Genomic DNA, 26,446 nt, shown 5'->3' with positions numbered 1-26,446 from the left:
CATGTTCTGGCTATCATCTCTAGATGTCGCTAGCTGTGACTGTCTTCTTCGATGGCTGATAGATGTCGCTGGCGTATCGAAAACCGTGTCTTGACCTTAGTACTGATCGGTACTGATATATGTACTTCTCAGTTGTTAATTTTCCCCCCTAAAGCCTGTTTACATTCAACATCGAGACAGCATTACAAAACTTATCTTGTTTATGAGACTTCTTTGGCCTAGTTTCCGACTTATCCTTGATGATCTTTTTCGCTCAAGGACACCTACCTCGAACAGCTGATCAAAACAAAGGAGATCGTAGGAAAACATTGCGCAGTGGCGGCGTCGCGCAGAATGCGCATTTCGATTCAGAAGGGAACTGGCTCCCATAGAGTAGGGATGGGTTCCTAACTGATGCTGCCAGTTTTTTAACATTGAAGATTCCATCAAGAAGAGTCTGAAGTAAATTGCAGATATTGGGACTGAGCAGTATCACGCTTGAACCGTGGAGGTGTGGGGCTCAATCGTTCGGTGAGTACCCATGTCAGTAATGCTTTCGTCTCTAACTTCGCTTTTTCTGTCTGTGTCTCCAAATGTGTTGTATCATCGAGATTCTGGTACTGTCACTGGTTTGCGTGCCTTAGACTTCAGAGCCAGTGCATGCGAGAAAATATGATCTTCGGTGTTGAATGGCAGCCAGAGTTCCGCCATGATGGTTTTGGCGGTTACGACGGTTACGACTATGCCTACTCTGCGTAACGTTAATGCGAAGTGTGAAAATTTGGAAAGGCTTTTACACTATTCAGACAGTGGCCACCCAGTCATTGGTGTCAGTGTGCGCACGTGGTAGTCATGGCACTTGTGAGTTGTGCATCGCCGTGTTTTCTCGCGAGCACGTGTACCGCGGACCAGAGGCGCATTCAGGTCACCGTGGAATGGAGGGCACCGTCATTAGATTGGATCGCCGCTCTTTTGACAAACTATTATACCTTTAAATTTGTTGCCTGATAGGAAAAATGGACAGGCGCCAACCCATGTTCCTCTGAATGACCCATTTTGAAGTTTGGACTCCTCTGATCTGATCTTGCAGCCTTACTCAGACTTGACCTCAAGTTTTATGAAATTTGAGTTCTAATCACTTGTATGGGGGACTTTTTCTTGGCATGTTATGTGAACAGTGACTCCAAATAATGTGTCGCACAACCATAATACCCACCATATTCAACGGTCGGTTTGTGATGACCGGTGTCCTGACCTTGACTGTGACATTGACCGATGTATGGTGGGCCGCAAGCACACTTTCTTCGTAGGGTGCGTTGTGCATGAGATCCATGAGACGATGTTGTGCCGATGAGGCCTGCAGATGCCAAAAATGTTAAAACGTTTGATTTTGACTTTTGACCTGCCACGTGACCTTTACCTGACCCTTGACCTGCTTATTTATTGTTTGGTGAGTTTTTTTAGGTTAGGCAGGGGCAGACAGACCCCATTCCACGGAACTCGTTCTTTTGAACGTTCAAGCAGGCTTGGGTTTGGTGACCTCAAGAAAATAAGTAAAGGCTGACCATAGTTAAGACGACTTAACTAATATTATGAAACTCATTTTGCATACTCATTTTGACTGAAGGAAATCGGGCCCTCTGCTGGCAAGTTACGGCTGCTGACGCTCCACCATTTACGCTGTTTTTCAGCTAAGTAAATTTCATGTAAATCTCTGGAAAGTTTCCGTTCTCCACATTTGCATCTTATGTGGTTACCTTTAATCTCATTGACGTTACGGTTCAGGGTTCTGGGCTGGAAAAAAAATCTTCTGCAGTTTGAAAGAAAGTTGTACTTTCATGGGTGGCCGTGGGTTGTTTACATGTGACATGGATAAAATTACGTTTCTTGCATTGCTTCCTTTATACACCATCATATCTACCAGCCAACATAAGTATATCGGCCAGTGTATGTATTTTGAGATATTCCTCGTATGAGCTGAGCGGGCGCCTTCAGTGATCTGGAAGCCGCACAAAGCCGGTTGGGTCTGAGAACACCGGTCTGACGGGCGGCGGCTGACGTCGGCGGCGGCTCCGTCACGGCCGTATATACTGCAGGCACAGACGGCGCCAGTCGCCGGCCGGACCCCGGTACAAACACCGGGCACAAACGGCATCAGTTCCCGGCCGGATCCCGGTACAAACAGCGCCAGTCGCCGGCGGGACCCCGGCACAGACGGCGCCAGTCGCCGGCCGGACCCCGGCACAAACAGCGCCAGTCGCCGGCCGGATCCCGGCACCAACAGCGCCAGTCGCCGGCCGCCGGTACAGACGACTTGGACCGCAGTACAAACAGCGCCAGTCGCCGGCCGGATCCCGGCACCAACAGCGCCAGTCGCCGGCCGCCGGTACAGACGACTTGGACCGCAGTACAAGCAGCGCCAGTCGCCGGCCGGATCCCGGCACCAACAGCCCCAGTCGCCGGCCGCCGGTACAGACGACTTGGACCGCAGTACAAGCAGCGCCAGTCGCCGGCCGGATCCCGGCACCAACAGCCCCAGTCGCCGGCCGCCGGTACAGACGACTTGGACCGCAGTACAAGCAGCGCCAGTCGCCGGCCGGATCCCGGCACAAACAGCGCCAGTCGCCGGCCGGATCCCGGCCCGATGGGTCCTGGGGGCGGCGCTGGCCGTCGATGGGGATCGATGGTGGGCAGTGGCGGGGCGGGGGGAGGGGGCAGAGCGTCCGATCGATGTGATCCGCTCGGCCGGGCCCACCGCCGGCCAGGTACGGCCCGACCGCCGCCGAGCCGCACAAAGACACATACCGGTCATCGATCGGCGGCCCCGCGCCGACACCGCGCAGCTCGCCGGGTTTTGTCGCTGTACCGGGACTGCGAGGTCGCCAGAACGCGCGGCCTTCCCCGTCACTCCGTCTGACTGCTGCTCCCCTCCCCGTCCCCGTGCTGGCTGACTCTTACAGCCTCCCCGTCAGGGAAGTGGGGCCCGCGGCTGGTATTCATGTTCGGCGTCATCGGTCCCCATCAGAGGTGCCGTCTCGCCCGGCAGGAATTCCACTCAGACCGTGCTGCCGACCGTGCCATTGTTTGTTTGCGGCTGGCCGCGCGCTGAATATTGCTGAACGATCGGTATTCCAATGGCCACCTGGACTGGCGCTGTTGCAACGGGCGTGCCCTGCTGGTGATGTTCGTGAATATTACCGCGGTTCATTGTTCAAAAGTTCATTGCAAATATTTGGCAGTTTGATTGCTCATCCCACCCATTCATGCCTACAGGTGGCATGTGAATGTTTCAACGTTTTGTGTTGAACTCTGATAGTAGGCTTGTGGAATGTGGAGCGTCAATGGGCTGTTGCGCCGATTTCCATGGATGCTGTCTTTAGGATGGGGAGTTGAACTTGGAAAGAGCGATCTGTAATCTGGGCGAGCGTTAGCACCGTCGGCTATAGCAAAAACAATCGCTAGCTGGCTGGGCATTGAGGGTGTGTCAACGTCCATGCCATTATGCGTCCATAAGCTTCGATAGCACATCGGCCCAGCTGACTGGGACAGCCTCACGGCTTTTTCAGAATTGGCGAATGTTTCGGGCCTTGCATCATTCCTTACTATAAGCTGCATGCCGGGTGCATTAGGTAGAGGACCATGCAAGCGACTCAGGCTTCATCTTCTGACACCCGAGCTGCGGAATCCGATCTCCGGGATGTCGGAAGGTCCTGCTGCGGTCGCTTGGATCAAAGACATTCATTTTCATCTGGTGTAACCTAAACCCGGACCATACCGTTCGCCCGGCGCTGGTCGGGGCAACAGATGGTCGCCTGCGCCGCTCTGCCGAGCTCGGCTCGCGGCGCGGCCCGCCGCTCCGAACGGTCACCAGGGGCGGAGTGGAGCGCCGACCGCGCAGCCGCCCGGCCGCCACTGCAGGACAAAGAGCCGGCCGGCCGGCCGGCGAGCCCGGCCCGTGCCGCTGCCGGGCACCGGACGACCAGCCTTTGTTTGGCACGGCCGGACGGAGCGGTCCGTGTCCGCCCGGTGACCTGGCCGGGCAGAGACAGACCTCCTGAGGTCTTCACTTCTGAGAGGCGGGCCAGAGGGATAGTTGCCTGCTTTCTGACAAAGCTGTTGACGGTGCACAGAGGAATTGGCTGGCGTTGCAAAGACGAAGCTTTTTGTGCTTCCCAAGATTAAAAGATGCTTATAAAAGAGAGTTCCTCACAAGCGATTTTGAAAGAGTCGAGTCTCCCGTTTTTTGCGGGATTTCATAAATAACTCAACAAATAAAACATCGCCAGAAATCCGGGAAACCATTAGCAACCAGCCGCTCTAGGTCATAACAGTTTCATGCATCTCTCACAAATTGCTTTTACGTACTGAGTACTATTCTGGAAGGAGATATTTAAAGAAACAGGAGCATTAGGCTCCGGCATAAGCGCTGAGCAGTGCGGAGGCTGTGCAGCTGGCGTGTAGCCGTTCCCTGTCCGGTGCAGTGGTCATGCGGCCCTCCCCGCTCCCCGCTCCCCACTCTGCGGAGCCGCGGCCGGTCATCAGTGTCCAGCGCCGGCTCTAAGGACGGCCGGGGGAAGTGGCGGGCCGGTCGGCAGTGTCGCCTGGATCAGACCCGGTTTCGGACCGGGCCGCGGCGAATGCGACTCCACCGTTGCTGTGGGAACCGGCTGCGCCGCTGGCGTGGCCGCCGGTGCATGTTGGACCGCCGTTGACCCTGTGTGACGACCGGGGACCGCCGGAGGGCCGGTGAACCCGACCCTGTTGATACGATGGATCCGGCTGGCAGCGCTCCGGGCAGCTGCCCATACCGACGGCGGGATTGATTGGAACTTACGGATGGGGCCACCAGAGCTTACATGTGTGATACAAACAACTCATTACTTCGATTTGCTTAAATGTATGCCGATGTTTTACACCAAATGCGTCAAGCTCGCAAGTGCCTACTGTGCTATTTTCTTATTCGCCTTGCCTCCAATATGCTTCTTAGTTCAAGCAACCTTGGAATACGGTCGATAAGTGCTGGTTATTTTGGTCATTCACTTCATCCTCCCATAATTCGGGAGCGTTATGTTTGCTGACTGTATTTGGCCGTGACGACGGCCTTGTCCACTGTCTTCCACCATTACTCTGTCTACATTGCCTCAATTTATAACAGCCACACCGACATTGTTCCTAATTCTCACGGAGACTGGCCAGCTAGCCGCCAGTGCCCACCAGGATCAGGCTTTGTTTCAGCGGAAATCCCTCCCAGCTGACTGGGTCCGTGCACACAGCTGTTCGCCGTCCGGGCACCCCTCTCCGTGGGGACGGAGTCGTGCCGGACAGTGGAGGCGCGGCCCGCCGCTCCCCCGGGCCGGATGGAGCGGCTGGCACCGTCTGGCCGGCCCATGACGGCGCTCGTGACCCGATTTCCGGTCCCCGACGGGCCGTCCGCGGCGGCGGAATAACAAGGCGCGGCCGGCGGCGGCCAGGTTTTGATGAGAACTCTGGGAACTGGCTGCCAGCCGGCGCCGGGACCTGCCGACGCCAGCCGAGCTGAGTGGATTCGGATGGCGCGACGTGCTCGCCCAGAAACGACGGCCGAGCGACCACAGAATCCTCTGATGTTGTCGGCAGAAAACTTGAAGACAAAGATAATCTCCCCGATATGTGCAATGTGTCGTGTTTCTGAGTCTGTGTTTCGGCAGATCTGTCTCTGTGTCTGTCCTAGTCACCCTCCCCAAATTAGAGTTGCTTTGTTTCACAATCTCGGTTGATCGCCAGGTCAAAGGTTACATGATGAAAGATTGCAGTGCAGGCTGCCACGGCTGCGCAACCATCTGCGTAGGGCGACGATCCGATCTTCGGATGGTGGGTATTTCGCGAATTAATAGTATTTCGCAGTTTCGGGAAGTAGGATCACAAACGAAGCATTGTATGTCTATTCTGTATGTGTAGGTCCGCCATTCGTAGTTCCATTATTTATGGTAATCGGCACTATCGGGGCAGTCTGCGGTCATGCAAATCGGTCGCGCTGATATGTTATGTTAGGTATGTATGTAACAAGCCAGAAGTTATTTTGGGAAGTCGTCGTGCGGGCCGTCTCCCACGCCTTATAAATACAGTGGCGCCACAGTGTTGCTGCGTTTCCCGGGCGGGTTGGCGGGGTCGGGTTGGTTACCCAGCTGCCGCCGCGGAGCACTGTCCGACTCCGGACGGCGGGCCGTCGACCCGGGCCGGGCGGTGCCGGTCGCCGCGCGCCGAGCTGCCGACCGGTCACCGTGGCCGGTGCGGCGGAACGGGCCGGGCGGGAAGCGCGCCCCAGGCGGCGCTGCCTGCTGTTACCGGGCGCGGCCGGACGGCGCCGCAGCACCGCGATGGCAGCGCAAGAGGCGGGCCGAGCTACGCGCCGGTCCGGGGACGGAGACCGAGAGTGCAGAGACTGAGGGTTTCGCGGCTGGGCCGGCTGGGCAGCGGCTTTCTCTGGCCCGGCGCCGTTCGTCGGTCCGTTCTCTAAGCGGTTCTCCAATACCCGAACCGAAGGTGACCCCGCGACCTCTCTGACCTCCCCGACCCGGGAATCGGCCCCAGTCGCCCGTGGATGCTCGTGGCCAATTTATTCTCCCAGAGTTTGTTCTCTGAACCGAGGCCAACAAACTTCCGAGCCGGCTTGTCGCCGTCACAGGCAGACGCGCGGTTCATTGCCGACTGTGGCCCTCCGACGGACGTGCTCCGTCGGGGTCGTGTGATTGAGGCCGACTGCGGCCTACAGTAATTGTCCTCAGGATCGGCGCTCTGTCGTGCCCGACTCTGATGGGCGGTGGCGCCGAGGAACTCCTCGCGGTGTCAGTGAGCTGTTACGAGCTCTCCAGCTGTGACTGCGGCGGGCAGCCGGCCATAGCTGGCTCATGGATGGCCTCTGGCTCGTCTATAGGTGTCTCCTTCAGCGGCAACAGCAGCCAACAACCAACAATAGATATGATGCTTACCACAGACCATAGCCGGGGCTGGCAGTCCACTAGCTGCCAGCTGAGGGCTCTGACCTGACCGTCCGTCTTCTGTCTGCCGGGACTTGGCGAGCCACCGAAGTTGGGCGGCCTCCGGGACAATTTGACGCGTCCGTTCACGGATCGCTGCTGGGACTCTGACGATGGGATCGCCGGGCTTGACAGGCGTCTCCTGGCGCCTGTCGGTGCAGTTCCGGCGGGCGACAGGCGAGCGCCAAATCAGGATTACAGCCGAATAGCTCTGAGATGGGCCCGTCGGAGCGGCAGCGGAGCGCGGCCCGAGAAGGATCAGAACACGGTCGGGGCGCGTCCGCCGCACTGCCAACGGTACAGAGCCGCGCCCGGCCGGATCAACTCTCACGCGACGTGGGCCGGGCTGACAGGCCAAACCGTCGGGAAGATACGCTCACGCCCCGGCAGATGAGATAGACGTGTCTGATGAGATGGCGCCGCTCACGCGAGGTGACGCCCGCTTCGGGCGTCGTCCAATCGTCTCGGGTGAACCCCGGAGCCGCGCCGTAATTGGTCCGTCCGTTGCATTAGCGCTGCTCCGTTCTGGGTCACCGCTGACGGCGGGTCGGCCAGAGATTCTCTCGGCTAATAGAATAGGCTGGTCTGGCCTGCCCGGCCTCTGGGGTCGGTCTCTGGCGGTCACCCTCTCGCCCTCTCTCCTACCGCGACCGGCTTCCGCCCGGCATTGCGAGGAGCAATGCTGTGCTGACGACCTATTGGGCAACGCCGGACGTCGGCCGCAGAGGGCACGGTGACTGCCGTGACCGCCGCGGTACAGCGGACGGACCGCCGCAGCTGCCCCTCAGCGGTGCACGGAGCCGGACCTCGCCGACCACCGCGCGGGCCTGCGCTGGATCAGACCGGCCTGGGCCCGCAGCGGGCTGAGCCGCCGCTGTTTGTCCAGAGCCGGTCGGACACGCGGCCGCTCCCCGACTCTGGAACGGTCCGCGGCCGCCGCGCCGTTAGCGGCCGGCTGTGCACGGAGGATGCCGCTTTATCCGCGGAGCGGCGCTCACTGTCCGTTCCGCCGCCTCCGCGCTCCTCATCCTCGGCTGGCCAAGTCGCGGAACGTGGCTACAGCGCGGCGAAATGCTGCCTCTGTGCCAACGACGCCCAACGGGCCAGCGCCCAACCGCCCGGACCCGCGGCGGTATCGGCAAACAACACATCGCCGCTCAGTGTGTTATGTGCCCGCCGAATGGCTGAGTGTGTGTTTGTGACATTGAGCCGGCGAGTACGGAGCGCTGTCGTTGTGTTTGTGGTGCCGATTGTCCGGCGGCCCGCCCAGCAACAGCCGGTCTGTCGGCGAGGCTCTGTTTTCCCGTCTGCAAAGTGCACGGCGCAGTGCACGATGCTGCACTGCACTCCATGCAATGCCCCGGCGCTGTCAGCTCACTTGCGTCAGCGCTAGACTACATAATCGCCGCACTAAGTCTAGACATAACACCTTGCAACATTTGCTAACAGAGCGTGCGGTGCAAAGTGCACGATCGGCCTTCGGCCCAAGTTTGGTGCATTCGCTGCTTGCTTGTCCGGCTGCCCATCCGGCTGGCCGCCGGGCTTTAGGACATGTTTGGCTCTCGTGGCCTGCTGTGTTTTTACTATGGCTCATCTTGTACAAACGATTGAATGTGGCTTTTTCTTTGTTGACGCTGTCCCATCTCGGCATCCCAAGGCTACTGGTAATCAGCTGAATTTTTCAGATGTGGGACCGAGGGCCCCCGTGAGCAATATCTTGCCATTTTTGCTTTCCTTCACTCCTTCGACTTTTGACGTTGATTTGGGTATTTTCCGGCATGATGCAGCCAAGATTCCGTCGCTGCTATTAGAACTGGGGGAAGGGGAGAGATGCCGGCCAGACTAATCCCGTTCCACGTTCCCAATCAAAACAGACGTGGTCGGCGCCGGTCCCGGATCTGGTCCGGCGCCGAGTGTTGACACTGCGGCAGCAGCCCGCCGCCGTGCCGTGCTGGGGTCACCGCGGTCCGAGCTGCGGCCGCAGCGCTGACGGAGCTCTGGGCCGGGCCGGGCCGCGCGGCTCACCGGCCGTCCTTGAACCGGCGCGGCCTCGCGCCGTGGGAAACGGAGACGGCACCGGCCGCACCGCGGCCAGGCGCGGCCAAAGGACGGCTCTGTCGCTGATCAGGCGGCTGGCTAATTTCCCCCGTGCGCCCTCATGTTCCAGTGTGTATTGTGGACGGTGGAGCTGCCACTCAGCTGAGGTGCCTGGCTCTGCAGCTCGCCTCGGTAGCCGGCTGTGATGGGGACAGGGGCTCAGGGGACCGCCCAGCGCCGTGGTGCGCTGGACGGGGCAGTGCAGTGGTGCGCCGCTGGCGGCTGTGTGGCGCCGCTCACTCCAAGCAATAATGGCGAGCTGGCCCGCTGCAGGACAATCTATACGGGGAGCGGCGCTGGCCGCCGGTCACGGCAGCTCTGGCCTTGGGCCGAGCCAAACGCAGCTCACGCAGCCTCCCCTCCCCGGTCCCGATCCCGACCGGCGCCTCCCTACGTCACCCAGACAGAGAACCGCCGGCGCTGGCAGGCCGCCACTCGATCGAACAACCAGCCATGCTTGATGTCTCATCGGTATACTTTTTAACGTCAAGCAAAAAGGGCAGTGCCGGTAGTCTGGGTGTGTGACAGTCAACAGGACATGCCAGCTCTGTTTATTGAATGAGTCGTGTTCCTGTTTGACTGTCCTGCTTTTGATATGGACACTTCGCTTCCTCCTGACTAAAGACGAGTAGTTTCGGCGTTATTCACTCGTAATCTAGCTGCGCTCTAAGCCAAGTCTAATCGTTCGCTCGTCCTAGCCAGGTGCAGGGGCGGATCGGGCCGCAGGTTTTTGTGTCACCTCGTGCTGCGTCGATATCGAGTGGGCCAGCACCGGTCGCGTCACGGCGTCAGGCGGTGCATCTCACACAGCCCGCTGTGCCACACGGCAGCAGGCAACACCTGAGGAGGCGGCCTGCAGGTGACGGACGGCCCTGAACCGCGCCCCGCCCCGCCCCGCTCCGCCCCGCCCGGGGGACACCGCTCTGCAACTGCGCGACTCGTCCGCCGCCGGACAGAGGAGGGACGGTGTAAATATTTGGTGTTGATAACGAGGTCAGGGATCGGCCTGCTATTGAGCCGGTCTGTCGGGGTGCTGATGACGCTTCACAGCTGGGTCAGGCGCTGATACGTCCCGGGCTGTCCCACTGAGTTCCCTCGTTTTCCCTTGACATGGCGGTGGACTTATCAGAACATTGTGCAATGGTTCCAGAATCGGTGTGGCGTACCCTGTGGTTATAATTGGAGCGCCCGGCTGGCAGTTGGTGGGCTCGCTCAGTACCGCTGATGGGCTGGCACATTGGCCTGTGGGCGAAGTCCGGTGTCAGAAATAGTGCACCATCGATCACGGCGACTGACTATCCGGGTTATTGTGGCGGACGGCGGCCGTGCTCGATCCGTGACCGGCCGTGCCTGATCCGTGACCGGCCGGGTCACTGGCAGACAGCGTCCGTGCTCGATCCGTGACCGATCCGTTCGTGCGCTTATTCTTTGCTTTAGGTGCATGCGTGATGTGTGTATATGCATACGCATTACGCATCATTCAGGATGCGCAGTTGTGCAGTGCCTGCCATAGATAGTCGGGCCAACTTTATGAACACAATGGCCTGCTAAGAAGATGGGCGTCACGCTCAAGCACCATTGTCTGTCGCATGGGCATTGTGAAGGTCGATCTGTCTACCCCTACTCTATGCGTTGCCTGTTGTTGTGTAGACGGACGAGCCGTTCCTACATCATTATTCGGTGGACAGACAGGCGAACCGACCAACCGCAGTTGCGTAAGGGGTGTATGCCGCGTTCTAGCGCTCCACCCGTCTTTTAACGTATTTCCCACATGAAAGATATATGGGCGATACTTCAAAGCGCAGTTGCTTACGATTGACGTGCGAGCCTTTCGAACACCATATAGATTATAGGGCATGGTATGATGCAAAGACGGGTGAGCCTCTTAAACGCGATTCCCCACTGAATATCCGGGTTAACCGTCCCAGTGCCTGCCTTTTATGGCTAGCCGTGCATATGACACTGCCAGTGATGATGCCGACAAGCCATCAAAACACCATTGTCCTGCTGAATACACCAAAAATGACTGGTATCCAGTGAAAAAGCAAGCACTGGGTCCGGTCAGTGCCCTCAACTGCGCAGTAGCCTCGTTTAGGTTTGCTCAGTTCTATGACGTTATACTGCACCAAAGCAGAAATAACCTTGTATGATAAGCCGACTGATTTTTCCTCATATTGCACGTGATGTAACCTTAGTTTGCATGGCGTTTTTACTGGGTACCCGGATCAGGATTGTGTGAAGTGGCGGCGCTGGCGTTTGTCACCGCCGAGTTGTGACCGCGATGCGCGGACGGCCGGGAGGCGGGAGCCGGTGATGCGCGGTCAGTGCGGATGGCCGCCGCTGTATGGGTTAGTTCGGAGAACGGTCCTTCCTGCCGGCAGCGGGAACTGCGCAGCCCGCAGCGGCCTCCGTCGGCCGATCGATGGGCGGCCGGCCAGCTCTGTCGACGGAGCGTCACTGGCGTCCCAGCTCGCCGTCACCGTACTGCGCAGTAGGAGGCGCCGCGGCACGTGGTGGGCCACCACACCATGCACCGCCACACCGCCACACCGCGCCGCCCAGCTGGGCGCACAGCTGAGCGGCCCGGCGGCGGCCCGCCCGACGAACGGGTCTGTCCCGTGTACTCAGCTGGCGGAGCCGCGCTGACGGCACGTCGGTCACCGTCCCGGGAACCTAATGTGACCGTTCCAGCCGAGTCGGCGGCCCGCCGGACATACCGCCCGACCCCGTCTTTGTGCGGCGGCCGGGCCAGCTGGGCGGCGAGCGGCCGCCGCAGCTGGGCCGCCGCGCCGGCGCCGGTCGCACGGCTTTGTTTGGGTCGACCCCGGACGGCCGCCCCCGCCCCAGCCGCGCCACGTGGTGAGGAGCCCCACGCGGCGGCGGCGGTCGGTCGGCGGTCGGTCGGCGGCGGCGGAGGCCCACGTGACAGCCAATTTGGTCCGCGCGCCCATCTGTCTTTGGCCGGGATGGGAAGAGGTGCCTAATGGTCTTCCGTGGTCGCTCCCATCAGTTCCTGAATCATCTCAGCCCTGCGCCCGCTGAGAGAACATCCATTGACCTACATACGTCGGCCAGCGCCGGACAACTAATGCAGGCCAATGACTGTCCCTTTTTTGTAATTGCGTATGAATTACGCGCCTATGTGAGCTTTCCTGCAACGTGACTACCTGATTGCCAGAGTTATATCAGTGAGTCGTTTCTAAATCTGCCGTCGTTCGTCACGTTTTTGGCGACAGTGAGTCGCAGGTGGGCGCGGCGCCGGCGGCCGAGTGGCTGTCCAAGGTGAATGTCAAGGTCAGAGGAGCCCCGCGGGCTGGCCGCCGGCCGGTGGGACTCGCCAGCACCGAGTCGGTCCCCGAGAGACCGCCGCGCCGGGCGGCAGGCGCGGCCAGCTAATGGGCCGATATTGCGCAGTTGCTCGGCCAAGCCTGGATCAGGTCCCCAATTCAAGCGGCGCGAGCCGTCGGCAGCCCGGCGCCGCGGCCCGACCCCCCCCCCCCCACCGGTTCGTGGGGGGCCGACTGCGTCATGAGCGGCCGGCGCCGCGCTGTCGCCGTCTTTGTTGTGATCATACGTCATCAGGAAGCGGTCGGCCGTGTGGCGGCGGCACGTGTCGCCACCGGCCGCGCGGGCGTTGTGTCATCGGCTCGGGGTAGCGTGGCGCGCTGACGCCGGCACGTGACCTGATGACGCCGTCCGACGGATCGGGAGGAGTGCCGTCACTCCCGGGAAGGCGAGATGCTTCAGAGAGCGATCGTCATCGTGTCGCCCATGTGTGCCTGGTAGCCAGCAAGATTCCTTTACTACTCGGTAGCCACTAGCCAGTTCTGGTCTCATGCCCCAGGCGCATTTCTTTGAAATGTGGTGATCTGTTGCCCGGCATGTACCTTTGTCGCGCTACAACGATGCTGTGCTGCACGGCTCAGCCTGGTTTCGGGCCGGGCCGTGCTTCAGACGAAAGAGACCCTTCGGCGGTCGGCCCAGCTCAGTTCCTCTCCGCTGACCTCAGCTGTTTATGACAAGGGGTGGGGCCCTTTTCTATTTGTGGAACGTTGCCGTATAGATATGCCATCCCATTCGCTGTTGACTCCTCTGTGACAGAGAGCTCTGTTCGTTCCGTCATCGCAAAGCAGGGCACGTCTCGCGCCCTGCGATATCATGCAGCTCGGCGCCGGCCCTTCCCAGTCGCGCTGAGTCACACAACAGAGGACGGACATTGCCTGTCAGCGCCGGCCGCGCCTCTGTGTTATGTGTTATGATTGCGCCACCGGCCGGTCGCCCGGCAACGGCCGCCGATGCTGCCGACCCGGCGCGGCGGCCGGTCACGGTCGAGCCGCCCTGCTCCCCGGCCCGCGGCCGCAGCGGGCGGCGGCCGCGATGGACCGACGTCCAGCCGATTTGTGGGCCCGTTCGGCCGCACCCGGTCGTCGTTTGTCGCTGATCGGGCGCCGCGGGCGCGCTGTGCCGCCTTTGGCATGCCGCTCAGCCTCGGCGACTGCCGACTGCGTCTGCACTCTGCAGGCGGTGCAGCTTCTCAGGGGGCGGCGCAGGCCAGCAGCTCGCAGCACCAGTGCAGTGGCTCGCCTTGAACCCGACCGGACAGCGCGGTCAACGGCGACCATCAAAGGAGACAGCCGTATCGGCATCACGACCGCTCCAGAAATGGTCATGTTGGCTAAGTGTGATTGTTTGCCAGCCCTCATGGCACAGCTTGCAACGTGGCGGGCGTGAGACGGGGGTGTAGGTATCTGACCCAGCCGGCCCTGACCCAGCGCAGCCGGCAGCCTTGTGTGTTCCGCTCTGGCTGTTTATGTTGGTACGGTGGACCAAACAGTGTCTGCTGCTGTGCGCCATGTCGTCAGTTCATACACAGCACGGTGGGCCTGGCCGCAGGGCGCAGGATGCCATCGGCGTCATATGGGGCCGAGCTATAAGGCCGCGGCTGTATTATAAGGCCGCGGCTCTGTCCGTCGGCGCCGTTAGCGGGCCGGCGCTCGGGAAGTGACCCAGAGCGGGCGTTTTCCCTGGCTCCGTTGTTCCCCAGGCGCCGTCGGAGCGCGTGGAATCGGAGCCGGGCTGTGGAGCCGACTATTGACGCCCTGGGAGACCACGCGTGGAGAGCTGTACGGCATGAGCTGGGAGGAGGGAAAAGGCGCTGTCTAGGAGAGGCGCTAGTGAGCACGAGCGGAAAGGTATGCATGATCAACTCGTTTGTGGAAGTCTGCTGTTGTGCATCGGATGACGCCGATGACTGCTAAATGTAAAATGTGCGTGGGTATTAAAGTTTTCAGCTATCCCTTTGTCCTAAACGCTGTGAAGCACTAGCCACTGACAGCTTCATAAGCCCCGGTGCTTTGAAGATTTCTAACAAAGAGAATCATGTGGCAGACCATCTGTCAACCGGCTGGATAAATAAAGTAACTGTATGCTAATAAAGTTCGGGGAAGCGTTGATGGGCCCGGCGGTGAAATGTTGCTGGTTTTCACCGGCTCGCGGCGCGATGCTGCGTCGTTCCGCTGATAGCGAATGTAGGTCGTGTTTGGGCGGCTGCTCGGCTGTGTGTGTGTCGGCCGCATATGTCGATGCCGGTTACCCGTGTGGCCGGCACTGCGCCATGGCGTGTGGAAGTGACGCGGGGCGGCCGGCCGATACCGTATCAGGCGGCACGGCGCCGCCTGGGGCCGCCGCCCGTCACGGCCGGCCCGGTCCGGGCTGCCTGCTGTCCTGTCCTGTATCAGCCGTCTGCTGCCGCGTCACGGCCCGATCTGGGCTGTCTGTTGTCCGTCTGGGCTATCCGCTGCCCCGTCCCGTCACGTCCCGGCCCGGCCTGTGCCGCTTGCTGTCCTGTCCTGTCACGGCCCGGACTCTGCCGCTTGATGTCCTATCACGATCCGACCTTATGCCGTCCGCTGCCGTGTCTCGGCCGTCTACTATCCCGTCGAGACCCGTACAGTTATCGCCGCCTGCCGACTGCCTCACGACTCGACCCACCCACTGTCTGTCACCTCCCGGCACGGGGCGGCTCCGCAGTCCTGCTGACCAGGCCCGGCGCTGGACTCCCTCCGCCCGTAGCACCCACGCGTCCTGTGCGTGAGCCGGGCCGGCGCGCCGCAGACGGGTCATATATGGCATGGGCTGCCTGCACGCTGCATACAGAACTAGCCGAACTGACAGGCCACCCGGTGCTGCTGTCCAGCCCCACCCATATGATGATTCGCCCGTGCTGAGTGCTGGGATTGGCCCGCTTCTAGTACGCTCGTTCGGGTAGCGGTTAACTTTCGCCCTGGTCGTGGTTACCTGGCCGCGACATGCGGACCGTCTAGATTTGGGGTCTGATTTCAGCGTTGACTGGTAGGTGCCGTGACCCGTTCCGCAACCCCTCGAGGTTGGGGGGGGGGGGGCAGTCAGGGCCAACCACCCTAACCCGCCAGCAGTATGTCTGAGACCGAGGGAGCGGCGGGTTTTCTGAGTCGGTGAGACTGACAACCTTTGTTCTGTATAAGGTGTGAATATAGAGGAAAATGGTAAAGTACCGTGTCAAGAGTTGCTACCTTTTTGTTCCATCATCGAGGGTCAAATATAGTTCATTGTATTAAAACTCCATGATGTCACCAAAAATATTCGCTTATTTCGCCGTCGCGTTGCACGGCCTGTGTGGATTCTGACTTGAAAATTGGCAGCCCCGCCACTCTTCCGAGCAGCCGTCAGAGTCGCACGGCGCCGTAGTTCATGACAGCCGGACGGGCCGTGGTTTTGAGGTCACTGACCGCTCACGTGCCGCCGCTGTCAGCTCGGTCCGATACGGGCCGCTTCTACGCACAAGGCGGCGGTGGGCGCGGCGTGGCGCAGCTCGTCGACCGCCTATAAATAGACCACCGGCGCGGCGCCGCCGCCGAGGTCCGCTTCCAGCCGACTCAACGGCGGCGGCGGCAGCGGCGGACGCCTGATTGAGGCCCTGTTTGGTATGGGGTGCGGGCGACTGGGACGGGCGCACGGGGCTGTTTTTTGTTGGTCCTCGGAGGCCCAGTGACCCCGCTCTATCCCGGTCGATCAGGGCCGATCGGATGGAGCGCCGCCGTTTTTAGTGTCTCTCCTCGGAGCCGTCCGTTGGTCGGCTGCGGTGGAGATGTGATGGACGTCAGAGAGGCGTGCTCCCTGGCGCAGGGATGTCGAGCGCCAAGCCCCTGGGGGCGATAAGTAATACCCGGCCAACGTACGGTCGTGATCAATGTTCATGAGCCCCAATGCAGCGAGACGGAGCGGGCGTGCGCAGAAGGCGGTGCCTACTGCGCAGTTATCCGAGCCGGCAGTGTCCTGTTCGACATGCTCTGTGCCGTGACGACGGTCGCAGCTCCGGGAAAGCGGCGGAAAACGACGGTGGTTACCATTTACGTACCGGCTCAGCGAGCCCCGGCCGTCGGCGGCGGCGGAGTTTCCCCGGCGGGCGGCCGCCGTGACGGCTCCGCGGCCGCAGCGCAGCTCCGGCTGTGGAGTAGGCTCCGCAGCGCGGCTCCGGCGGTGAGATGGCTCCAAACCGCAGCTGCGCTTTGGAGCCTCGGCGCGGCGGTGAGACGGTTTCCCATTACGCAGCGCGGTTCAGCGAGCTTTGTGCTAGCGCCGTTTACCTACCTGTACTGAGGACGGGAGCGGACCCACCGGCCAGCCTGAGCCTGGCTTACAGTGCCACGCCGGAGAGCGATGACTGGTGTGACCTGGCCTCAGGGGCGCCGTCATACCATCCGGCTGCAGCCAACCGGAGCGGAATCGTGTCACGGTATGACCTGTCGTCCTCTCCATCTCCGCGTCTCCATCGCCACAATGTAGACGAGAAAGAATGCAGCATCGCAGTGCTAAAGTAATGCTGTCACCACACGGGACTGGCAATAGACGGGGTCTCCTGCTGGCTGGTATGATACGGCGTCCCTGACGGCCTCAGTTGGTCAGCACTCAGCTGACATGCTGACCCGGCACGACGATACGGCGTCCCTGGCGGCTTCAGTTGTCAGCCGACCTTATGACCCGGCACGGTGACCCAGGTGGGGTACTGGTTGTCAGCCCAGATCAGCAGGCGGGCTCGTGTCGCGCTGACCGGTCGCTCTGACCGGTCGCTCCCGGTGTCCGTCGGTATCCGCGCGGTAACTGTCCGGTTTCCGCATGGTGCCTGCCTGGTCTGATTACGGTCCGCTCCCGGTGTCAGACCGTTCCGGTGTCTGCTCGGTGTCGCAGACCGGTGTCCGGCCAGTGTTCACCCGGTGTCCGCCCGCCCGGTGTCCGCCCGATGTCCGCCCGGTGTCAGATCAGACCGGTGTCCGGCCGGTGTCAGACCGTTCCGGCGCCCGGTGTCGGGCCGGCCGGAGCTGCGCCGCAGCGCGCCGTCGGCGGCTGCGCCGCCAACGGCCGCGCCGCTGCCACCATGAAGCTCTAAATCAGTCGGCTGTGGCAGCTGTTGCGACCGTTGACCCGCTCCAGTCAAGGCTGCTAGAGGGCGACGCAGTTGATGGCTGATAAACATTTACGTTGGAGCTCGCTATCGGTGAAGATCGTGTCCGAAATGTTATTGTGTCACGTGGCGAAGCGTGGTTACGACGCGTGCGATCGGAGCTGGTGTGATCGGCTGCTCTCCGCACCCCTGCCAAATAGCCGACCTGGACCGAATAATATTAGCATTTGAGCACCCGGCGCTCGGCGCCCCGGTGGCGCTGCTGCGTCGCGGGAACTGCGAGTGAGCTCCAGGCGCGGATACAAGGGGGGGCCATGGGGGCCATGGCCCCCCCCCTTGGCCGATTTTTTTCAAAAATAAAATAAAAAGTTAAAAAGTTAAAAAGCTGAAAAGGGGGCCTCCTGAAAATAAAGTGGCCGAAATCCGATGAGTTTTTTTTTAACCTACCCACTTAGTTATTTCTTAGAAGACTAGCTGAGAAGACTTCTTTGTTAGAAGATTGGTAAAGCTTTTCATAACTTGGAGGTCTCTTATACTCACAGAGATGACCACTTTTACAGGGCCTCCTAACCTGCACAGAGGGCCTCCAAGCCTGCACAGATGTTGAGATGTTGCCTGAACAGCTAGATAAGCTCAATAGACGCAGTTTTTTTTTTGGGGGGGGGGCCAACAAGTGGGAAGATGGGGCCTCCAACAGGTGGGATTATGGGGGGGGGGGGGGCCTCCTGGTTTCTAATGGCCCCTCCCTTGGAGATTTTCTGGATCCGCCCCTGGTGAGCTCTGGTCCCGCCGGCGCTGTCACGAGTACGACCGCTGCAGTGCGTAGATCTGATGAGAATTCTTGCTGCACGACTACCAAAACTCGCCAGCTCGAATGACGTGCTACTGGCGCGGAGCCTTATTGCGTTCCTTCTTGGAATTCAGAGGATCTAGCCTACACGAGCTATGAATATTTGTCATGGGCGATTATTACTCCTAATAAAATCGACAAGACTGCTCGTATAAAGACGTTTGATGCGTGTCAGCGATGTTCCTGTCCCAAGCAGTACATGCAATAACTTTTCAACTTCCTAAACCATATAGTTTTTTTTTTACCGACTCATAATAGCCCATGTGCAACTTGAAATATCCGGCTGAATGAAAACTATGAAAACTAATGATGGTTCCGGACCTGAAGATTATCGCCTAGACGCCTAGGTATACCCAGGGTAGATAAAGTAAATAATTTCGCTTCATATATCGATGGTTAAGTGATCTGGAGATCGCTGACACAAATGCTCTTTGGACGGCCGACCGCGGCGAAGTTGCATCATTTACCGGCTGTATTGGCGGTCGACCTTCACGTACCGTGATGTCGCAATCAGAGGCGGCGCTGACGGCGCAGCTCGTGCCCCGGAGAGGGATTCTGATGGACGGTCGGCCGCGGCTGCCCATGAACGGCCGCCGGCACTCACTGCGTCGTACTCGACGATTGCGTCAGTCGTCAGCGGTCGACAGCTCGGCCTGTGCGCCGCAGCGCACTGAGCCTGCTCTCGTGCTCTCACCGCCGTGGCCCACACTCCCCGGTCGTTCTCTTTGGGGTAGTCCGGTGCGCTGCCCCCTGCACATCTCCAATGTCGAACTGCCGTCCCTCCCAGTATCCCCTCATTTCCACCGGACCGACGGACGGCCGCTCATCGGTTCCTCCGACCCTCGAACCATGGCCACAACTCTGCCGCCTCGCCCCGCTGACGACGACTCTCCTCTGTGCAGCGGCGCGGAGAGGCTGGGCTGCAACTTTGACATGTGCTACTCATCGTCCGCTCGTTTGAAAGGGATTGGCTAGGCCTCCCGAAGCTACAATTTTTATGTCGATCGAACAAATATCAGAAACACAAAGCAGACAGAAACTAGAGAGCACACAAAAAGCACACCTTATTTTACCCATATTTGTTTCTAAACTCTACCATTTGGTACCTACTCCTTTATGTAGGTAAAGCAAAGCAAGTTAGTTAAGTTGCTCCTGTCGTGAGGCAACCATTGCTCGGCTTTCTGTATTGATCTTTTTTATTATTTCTTCTACCCGTGTCTGCACCGGCGTATTTATGTCATTCGTCATCCTGAAGTGCCGCACTGAAAGTCTCCTTCATTGTCTGTCTCTCCTCCCGTTTGATTTTGTCCCACTGCGGTAAACGGTTCGCCTTGGCCCTATTCGCTGTGGGTGTGTGTCAGGGTGCATAGCTCAGCTGTTCAATGTGGGTGTGTTCCAGGGTACGGGCATCATTTGTCCGTTGTGTGTGTGTGTTCCAGGGTACGAGCATCATTTGTCCGTTGTGTGGGTGTATTCCGGGATGCGGGGCTGCGCCAGTGTCGGAGCTGCCTCCCTCCCTCGGTGCGGGCTCGGTCGTCGGCTGCGGGCGCCGCGCGACGGTCGGGGGCGGAGCGGCGCGGCGCCGCCGTCAGCTGATCGGTGCGCGCTGCGCCGCTCCGTCCCGGCCGCCGCCGCCGTCTCCGGCGCTCGGCAGTGTTGTGCTGCTGGCGGCCGAGGACGGACGCCCCACCGCGCTGGCTGCGCCGGCCGCTGACAGCCCCCGGTGACCACCTTCGCTGCAGCACGTGCAACCCGTGTGAATGGGTGGTCGGAGCGTGCGGCCGACCGACGTCGTGCGCACTTGACCGCAGCGAGCCGGCCGCGCGCCGGACCATGGTCAGAATGAAGACGTTCCAGGCGTACCTGCCCAGCTGCCATCGCACCTACTCGTGCATCCACTGCCGCGCGCACCTGGCCAACCACGACGAGCTCATATCCAAGGTGAGCGGGCCGACCGGCCGGCGCGGCGCGGCGGGCTTCCAGCCCGTGCCGGCGACTCGGCGGGCTAAAGGCGATTACGGGGCCGGCCAGTTGAGCTGCGGGTCAGAGAGCCAAGTGGACGGTGGGCGAGCGCTGAGCTCACACCTTGGACGTGCATGTGTTTGCTCTCAAAGCAAAACAGTCGTAAACAGCGATTGACTTCATGACCTAAATTGTGACGGGAGATGTTTATTTTTTGCTGCTGGCCAAACGTTCCACGTTATGTTTACCTGGGAGGTGATGACACGGCGCAAATCGCTCCGACGAGCGGCCCGCGAATCAGTAAAACTGCACGGCCTACTGCTGATTGTGACCAGCCGCCCCAGCCCTGGGCCTTTCGTCATTTGACCGCTTCGGGTTCTGCGAAGGTCTGCTTTGTTCGCGAACTTCTTTGTCCGCCTTTCGAGGCAACCATAAACCGAAAATTGCACGGTAAATCGCTGACGGCTGTCGGCCGTGTGATTTCGTTGCCGCTCAGCGGTAGGTTTGAGTCGCCTTTGTCCGTCGGGCGGCGGGGACATGCTGGTCGGGGGATTGGCAGAGGCGGTAGCCGGAACCGAGTGGGATCAGCCGTGCCTTTCTGGGTGTTGGGAGACCGGTGCAGGTACTACGGCCGTGCTGGATATAAATGAAGGGGACGGGAGGAAGCTAGTATGTGCTGGAGCTGACCTGTTTTGCACCGTATCATCAGGGCACTGCCGCAGTGTTGCGGAACCGCCATCGAAAGTTTTTGCCGGATACTGCCTTTGTAGCTATGAAATGTCGAGCCTTTGCTATCGAGTTTCTTATCGCTGTGTTATTTTGGCGCCCTCGCACGTACTACGGGTGCGGACCGCGAACCGTGCCGTATGCCGTGTAGTTTGACCCCCTTCTCTCGTGTTTCAGTCGTTCCAGGGAAGCCAGGGCCGCGCCTACCTGTTCAACTCTGTGTAAGTACCGGGGGACGGCTGTTGGCGGCCTCTGGGGTCCGCCTCAGACCCTGGCGGGCACGTGTGCTGTCGCCACGCGACCGCGACGGTGACTCAGGCCCAGCTGGGAGTGAGACCGTACGGCCGACTGGCGACTACCCCTCAGCTGCGGCCGTTCCGGTGCTGCCCTCTGCGGGCCGGTCCGGTGCCGGTTGCCACCGCGCGGCGCGCTCCGGCAGCGCCCCCTGCCGGCCGGGCCACCGACCTCAGCCGGCTGTGTGTTTGGAGCCGGTGGCCGGTGTGTTGTTCCTGGCGGTAGTTCAGGCGGCAGACGGTGGAGCACGCCGCGCACGTGCCACCACCCGGGCGGCCGCCAGCGATCCCCACCCACTCGGCGGGTGACGCCTCACAAACATCGCCGCTCAGTGGGCGCGCAGAACCGAGACGTCCCTTTTGGGGCCGCTGGCAATTCGCATCCCGCTTGATCTGAGGAAGCAGTGATGGTTGCACTGTTGTAGTTCCGTATAAGATTCAGTCACGAGTCGCTATCTCACAAATGTCCCTATTTCTATTGTAATCGACATCCACGCCTGAGTCATTCCTCCGACGGCGTTGCTGCAGGCGCTGTCTTGCAGTGTCTTTCTCACAGTCTGTTCAGCTGACCCCACTGGTTGCCGGACAGCCTGCTGGTCCTTGAGGGGCAGAGGGGAAACATTTGTGTTCAGAAACCTCCCAGCGGCGCTATTGTCATGCAGCAGTGTTCCTAAGCGCACGAACGGCCCATGCGATTGATCATGCATGAATCCTGGCTAACGAGAACGATTTGATATGCGCCGTATCATGTAGAATTCATCATCTCGAGCGCATTATTCAGCCGATTCCAGCAGCGAGCAGACCATTGGAGGTCATCGTTACGCTGCTCGGGCCATGTGGCGATTGTACGGAAGTCAAACATTGTGTTGGAGATCATTGAGGAGTGAAGGAAGAAAGGAGGAGAGAAAGAGAAGGGAGGGAGGGAGGTATATAGAGGAGGAGAATGAGAAGAAGAGGGAGGAAGACAGACGGGCTGGGTTTGAGATTGCGCTGTGGCCAGCGTCCGCTTGCCCTTCTCCTCTCGGTACCGGTTGACATTGCTGTATTGATCTGTAACCTCTCGGCCTGCCTCCGTCCCGTCCGGGCGGCGGCGGCGGCGGCGGCGGTGGCGGGGGCGGCTCTCGGTCGCATCCAGCCGTCATCAGTATTGATCGGAGAGTTACATCAGCAGGAAGGAGCGGTCGGCACCGGGCCAGAACTGGCGATCGCCGAGGTTTTGTGACCTAACGCTGCGGCTTCCCCAGCTCCGCCGCCGCTCCCCGGTCCCGAGACTCCGTCCCTCCGCCGTTCCCCGGCACCGATACTCCGTGCTGCCGCCGAGCGCTGCCCGCTTTCTGAGTCAGTACTAATCACTGCTCTGCCCCAGGATGGGAGGTTTTGCCGACGCCCGGCCACGAATGCGCCACTTGCATTGAACCTCTCTGAGTCAGCAGCGGACGCCGACTGCACTGCAGCGATAGGCTGTGGGTGGAGGCCATTGTTTTGTACGATGTGGTTGGAGGCCAGTATTTTGTGTGAACTTGCCAAGAGTTGCGGCTTTATTCCTCAACAAATGGCCTTCAGAGTATAGTGCATTACGTCACGCCTTTCAATTCATTGTTTATGATGACATCATAAGGATAAGGTCCTTTGATGCTCTCCTTCCCAGCCTTACCCAGTTCTGTATCCAGTGCCACCTGTTAGGAAACTGTCCCTCCGCGCCGCCCTGTGCCCTGCCTCAGTGTGTGCCGTGGTGTGTCGGATCCGTGTGGTGACCGGTGCTGTGACCTCCCCGTCCCGTCCGTCCTCAGGGTGAACGTGAGCTGCGGCCAGGCCGAGCGGCGCGTGCTGCTCACCGGTCTGCACGCCGTGGCCGACATCTTCTGCGAGTGCTGCAAGACCAACCTCGGCTGGAAATACGTGAGTGTCGGCCGGCCGAGCGGGACTGATTGGAGGGCAGTGGTTTTTCGGTGTGTGCGTGTGTGTGGGGGGGGGGGGGGGTGGTTGGTCCCGTTGCAGCTGCGCCGAACGGTGTTGTGGCGAGAGGTTGGGCAGGCGCGGCGGTGGCAGCTGCCGGTGTCCTGTACCGCTCTTTGTCCAGCTCCTGCGGCTCCCGCTCCCCCACCCTGTTTGTCTGTTGGCTCACTGACGTGCCAGTCAGCATGTTGTGTGCCGTGTCCGTGCGTTGGTCCCCTCCTGCTGTCGGTGGGGAGGTCCTGGCCGCTCCGTCACCGCCCGGTGGCGGGACACTGACGCACCCCCGTCTGCGTCTCTGTCGCCGGGAGCCGGCTCGGTCGGCGGCCGGCGGCCTCTGTTTTGCAGCGCAGTGAGTCCGATCAATGCCCGCAGGCTGTGTGTCCACGCAGTCTCTCTGCCGTCCGGTGCGACCGACGTCGAGCGGCTGTGTGAGGGGAGGGGGCAGGGAGGGGTGCGTGGGTGCGTGTGTGGAGGACAAAGGCGACCCGGGGTGACCCGACTCTGCCCGAACGCCTGGCTCTGTCCCTGTGGCGTGTGGCTTGTGCGGAGTACTCTAATGCAGTGCTGCCATGTACCGCGTGTTGTACAGCGTATACGTTGTGCCCCGTATTGAGTGTGGTGTACCCTGACACCATTTGCCGTGTGACTGCTAACAAAGGCGATGGATAGCTCTCGGCGAAGCAATGGTCGAAGCGTGACCCTCGGAGCCGGGAGCGGAGCATGACTCACCGTCCACCTGTTGCAGGAGCAAGCGTTCGAGACCAGCCAAAAGTACAAGGAGGGCAAGTTTATCATCGAGCTGGCGCACATGATCAAGGACAACGGCTGGGAATGACGGCCGCCGGGTCCGCCGGGCCCCTGATCTCTGCGCCGCCGCCGCCGCCGGCCCGCCGGGTCCACCCGCCGGCCGCGCCTCCCGAGCGCCACTCCGCGCCGATCTCTCGAAGCTTCACTTCTTGTACTTATGGACAGGTGGCAATGCCGGCCGGCCGGACTCGCTCTCCGCGCCGGCCGCCCGTGGTGTGATTGTTGGTGATTTGTGTTCGCTTTAGGCGTAGAATCAGGCTGTTTTGCCGCGCAGGTGTGACCGTTCGTGTAGACAGTTCAGTTTTCTGTTGTCCGCGATTTGTCGGCTTTCAACCAATTTGCGCGCGTCATTCTTTCACTTTAAGTGCATACCAAAGACAATCCGCGACCGTGGCGTACTGAGACAGGCAATAAGTGTTTCGTTTAATCCGGGATCTGTTATGTTTGTGCATGATCTAGTCTTTCATCCGGCTTAACCAGGGGCCCGCACTGAGCGGGCCGGCGCGGCGCCGCCTCCAGCTAGCTGTGAGTCGAGCCCCACCTGTCGCTACTAGGCCGCCGCGTCGGGACGCGCGCGCCGCCCGGACGCAGCAGCTCGCACGGCCCGGCCGCCGGCCCGGCGCCAGCTTGCCACCGCGCTAACAGATCGTAGAGCGGGCGCGGCTATTTTTGTAGGTTGGAGCGTGTCACATTCCGCAGTGTAAAGTACGTGTCCCCGCTGTCTGTCCGCGGGTGCCGCTGGCGGCCGGTGGTGGTTCTCCCCGTGTCTGGCCGTCGGTCCCCCGTCTCCCCTCTCCGCGTGCCCTGACCGTCCCTGCCTCCTGTCCCGCGCGCTGGTCGCGCCGCGAGCCGCAGTCCACTGACCGTCCGAACCCAGCGGTCGGCTCGTCCAGCGCCCCCGCGGGCCGACCCCCGTCGACTGACGCGCGTGCCCGTATCAGTGTCAACGAAAATGTACCATGCAACTGGCCTTGATCCTTCTAGCAGCGCGGTTTCTCCGATGGATTAGAGGACTTACCTAAATAGGTCTTTGAGCGTTTAAAAATTGTGCTGTTCGCTGTTTGTATAGGACCGCGCATTATTGGGGATAGTATGCACCGTGATAACATATTGTAAACCAGTTCTCGGCATTCATTCAGTGGCGTTACTGCAGTCTGAAAAAGTCGCAACCTGTTACGTTTGGGACGTCATGTCATGGCTGTTCAAACGGGGATCGGATTTGCTACTGTTGACGGGATGACTCGAAGTAGTTTTAACCACTGGCGATTGATGTGGACGTTTTTGAGACGTCTTTCTCGCCGCTGCGTGTACCGGCGGACACCCGGATGTGACTCGGGACGTTCTGCAATCTCTGACGGCGTGACCCTCAGAAGTAACAGAGCGTCCTGAGCGGGACGCGAGTGTCCGCCGGTCTAGGGCGGATCGGAGTAGCGCTCTCGACCCCTGACGCCGCTACTTTGGTCTTGTCGGCGTTGGATGGTACTTTGGTGGAGATGCGAGGTTGGAACGTGAATACCTGTTACTGTGAGGTGCAGGGCACCCATAGTTTGTACCTGACATACAGATCTACGTAGCGTCAGGCTACGAAGCACTGCATGTCAGACGTACTAATTGTGAGGTGCCCTGGATTTCGCACTTGCACTGTTTGGTGCCGAGCTCGCATCTCCGCTGAAGTAAGGACGTTCGAACGGGCCAGAGTAGCGGCGTTTGGTGTCGAACCCGCCACTGGATCCCGGGGTGCTAACTCGGTCCAACCGGGTGGCAGTCTCTCCGGGGGTCGCGCACCGGCGCATGGAAGATACCATCAAGGTCACAATGATACTACCATCTCAGCGTGGTTTTCCTTCGAGTTTGTTGGTCAACAGTAGCAACAGTCTTCTCATTTTGAACAGCCATTGAATTACCCCAGCTTTGCATCTGTACCAGCCTGTGCAAGGAACATTACTGGCCAGGCAACACCTGTATCTGAATTAGTGTTTCTACTAAGGTACTAACCAGCAATCTCGTCGGCGCCCCTGGCTCCTATCTCCTTGCGTTGTCCTGTCCTATTCCGGGTCCTGACCGCGCAATCCCTATACGCGCCTCATATTCATCTGTACATAGTCGTTTTATACGTGATCTGCGCGGAACAACCGGACGCGTACCGCCGCCGCCGCCGTCAGAAACTGAAGTACCGACCCAGCAGCCGCGCGCCCGGCCGCTCCGCGGGCGGCCGTGTGCCGCCGCGCATTGTGTGTATATGGTGTACGTATATGTATGTATATGTGTGTTTTCACCGGGCACCCAGAAATACACGGAGGAACACAGTAACTACTAGCTC

At 60.1% G+C, this 26,446-nt stretch overlaps 1 protein-coding gene across 1 annotated transcript; it reads left to right on the top strand.

Annotated features, from left to right (window-relative positions):
- Positions 1 to 283: 283 nt before the first annotated feature.
- LOC122382775 (protein yippee-like 1) lies at positions 284 to 26,436 on the top strand. Its single transcript, XM_043368563.1, has 5 exons — positions 284 to 510; positions 20,125 to 20,323; positions 21,248 to 21,291; positions 23,154 to 23,262; positions 24,065 to 26,436. The coding sequence occupies exons 2-5, from the start codon at positions 20,216 to 20,218 to the stop codon at positions 24,152 to 24,154; spliced, it is 351 nt and encodes a 116-aa protein (XP_043224498.1). The 5' UTR covers positions 284 to 510; positions 20,125 to 20,215; the 3' UTR covers positions 24,155 to 26,436.
- The last annotated feature ends 10 nt before the right edge of the window (positions 26,437 to 26,446 follow it).

Source organism: Amphibalanus amphitrite, unplaced genomic scaffold (genome assembly GCF_019059575.1).
Source record: "Amphibalanus amphitrite isolate SeventyFive unplaced genomic scaffold, NRLGWU_Aamphi_draft 000146F_arrow, whole genome shotgun sequence".
NCBI lineage: Eukaryota > Metazoa > Arthropoda > Thecostraca > Balanomorpha > Balanidae > Amphibalanus > Amphibalanus amphitrite.
The sequence above is the reverse complement of the archived record's forward strand: the minus strand, read 5'-3'. Positions and strand labels throughout refer to the sequence as shown.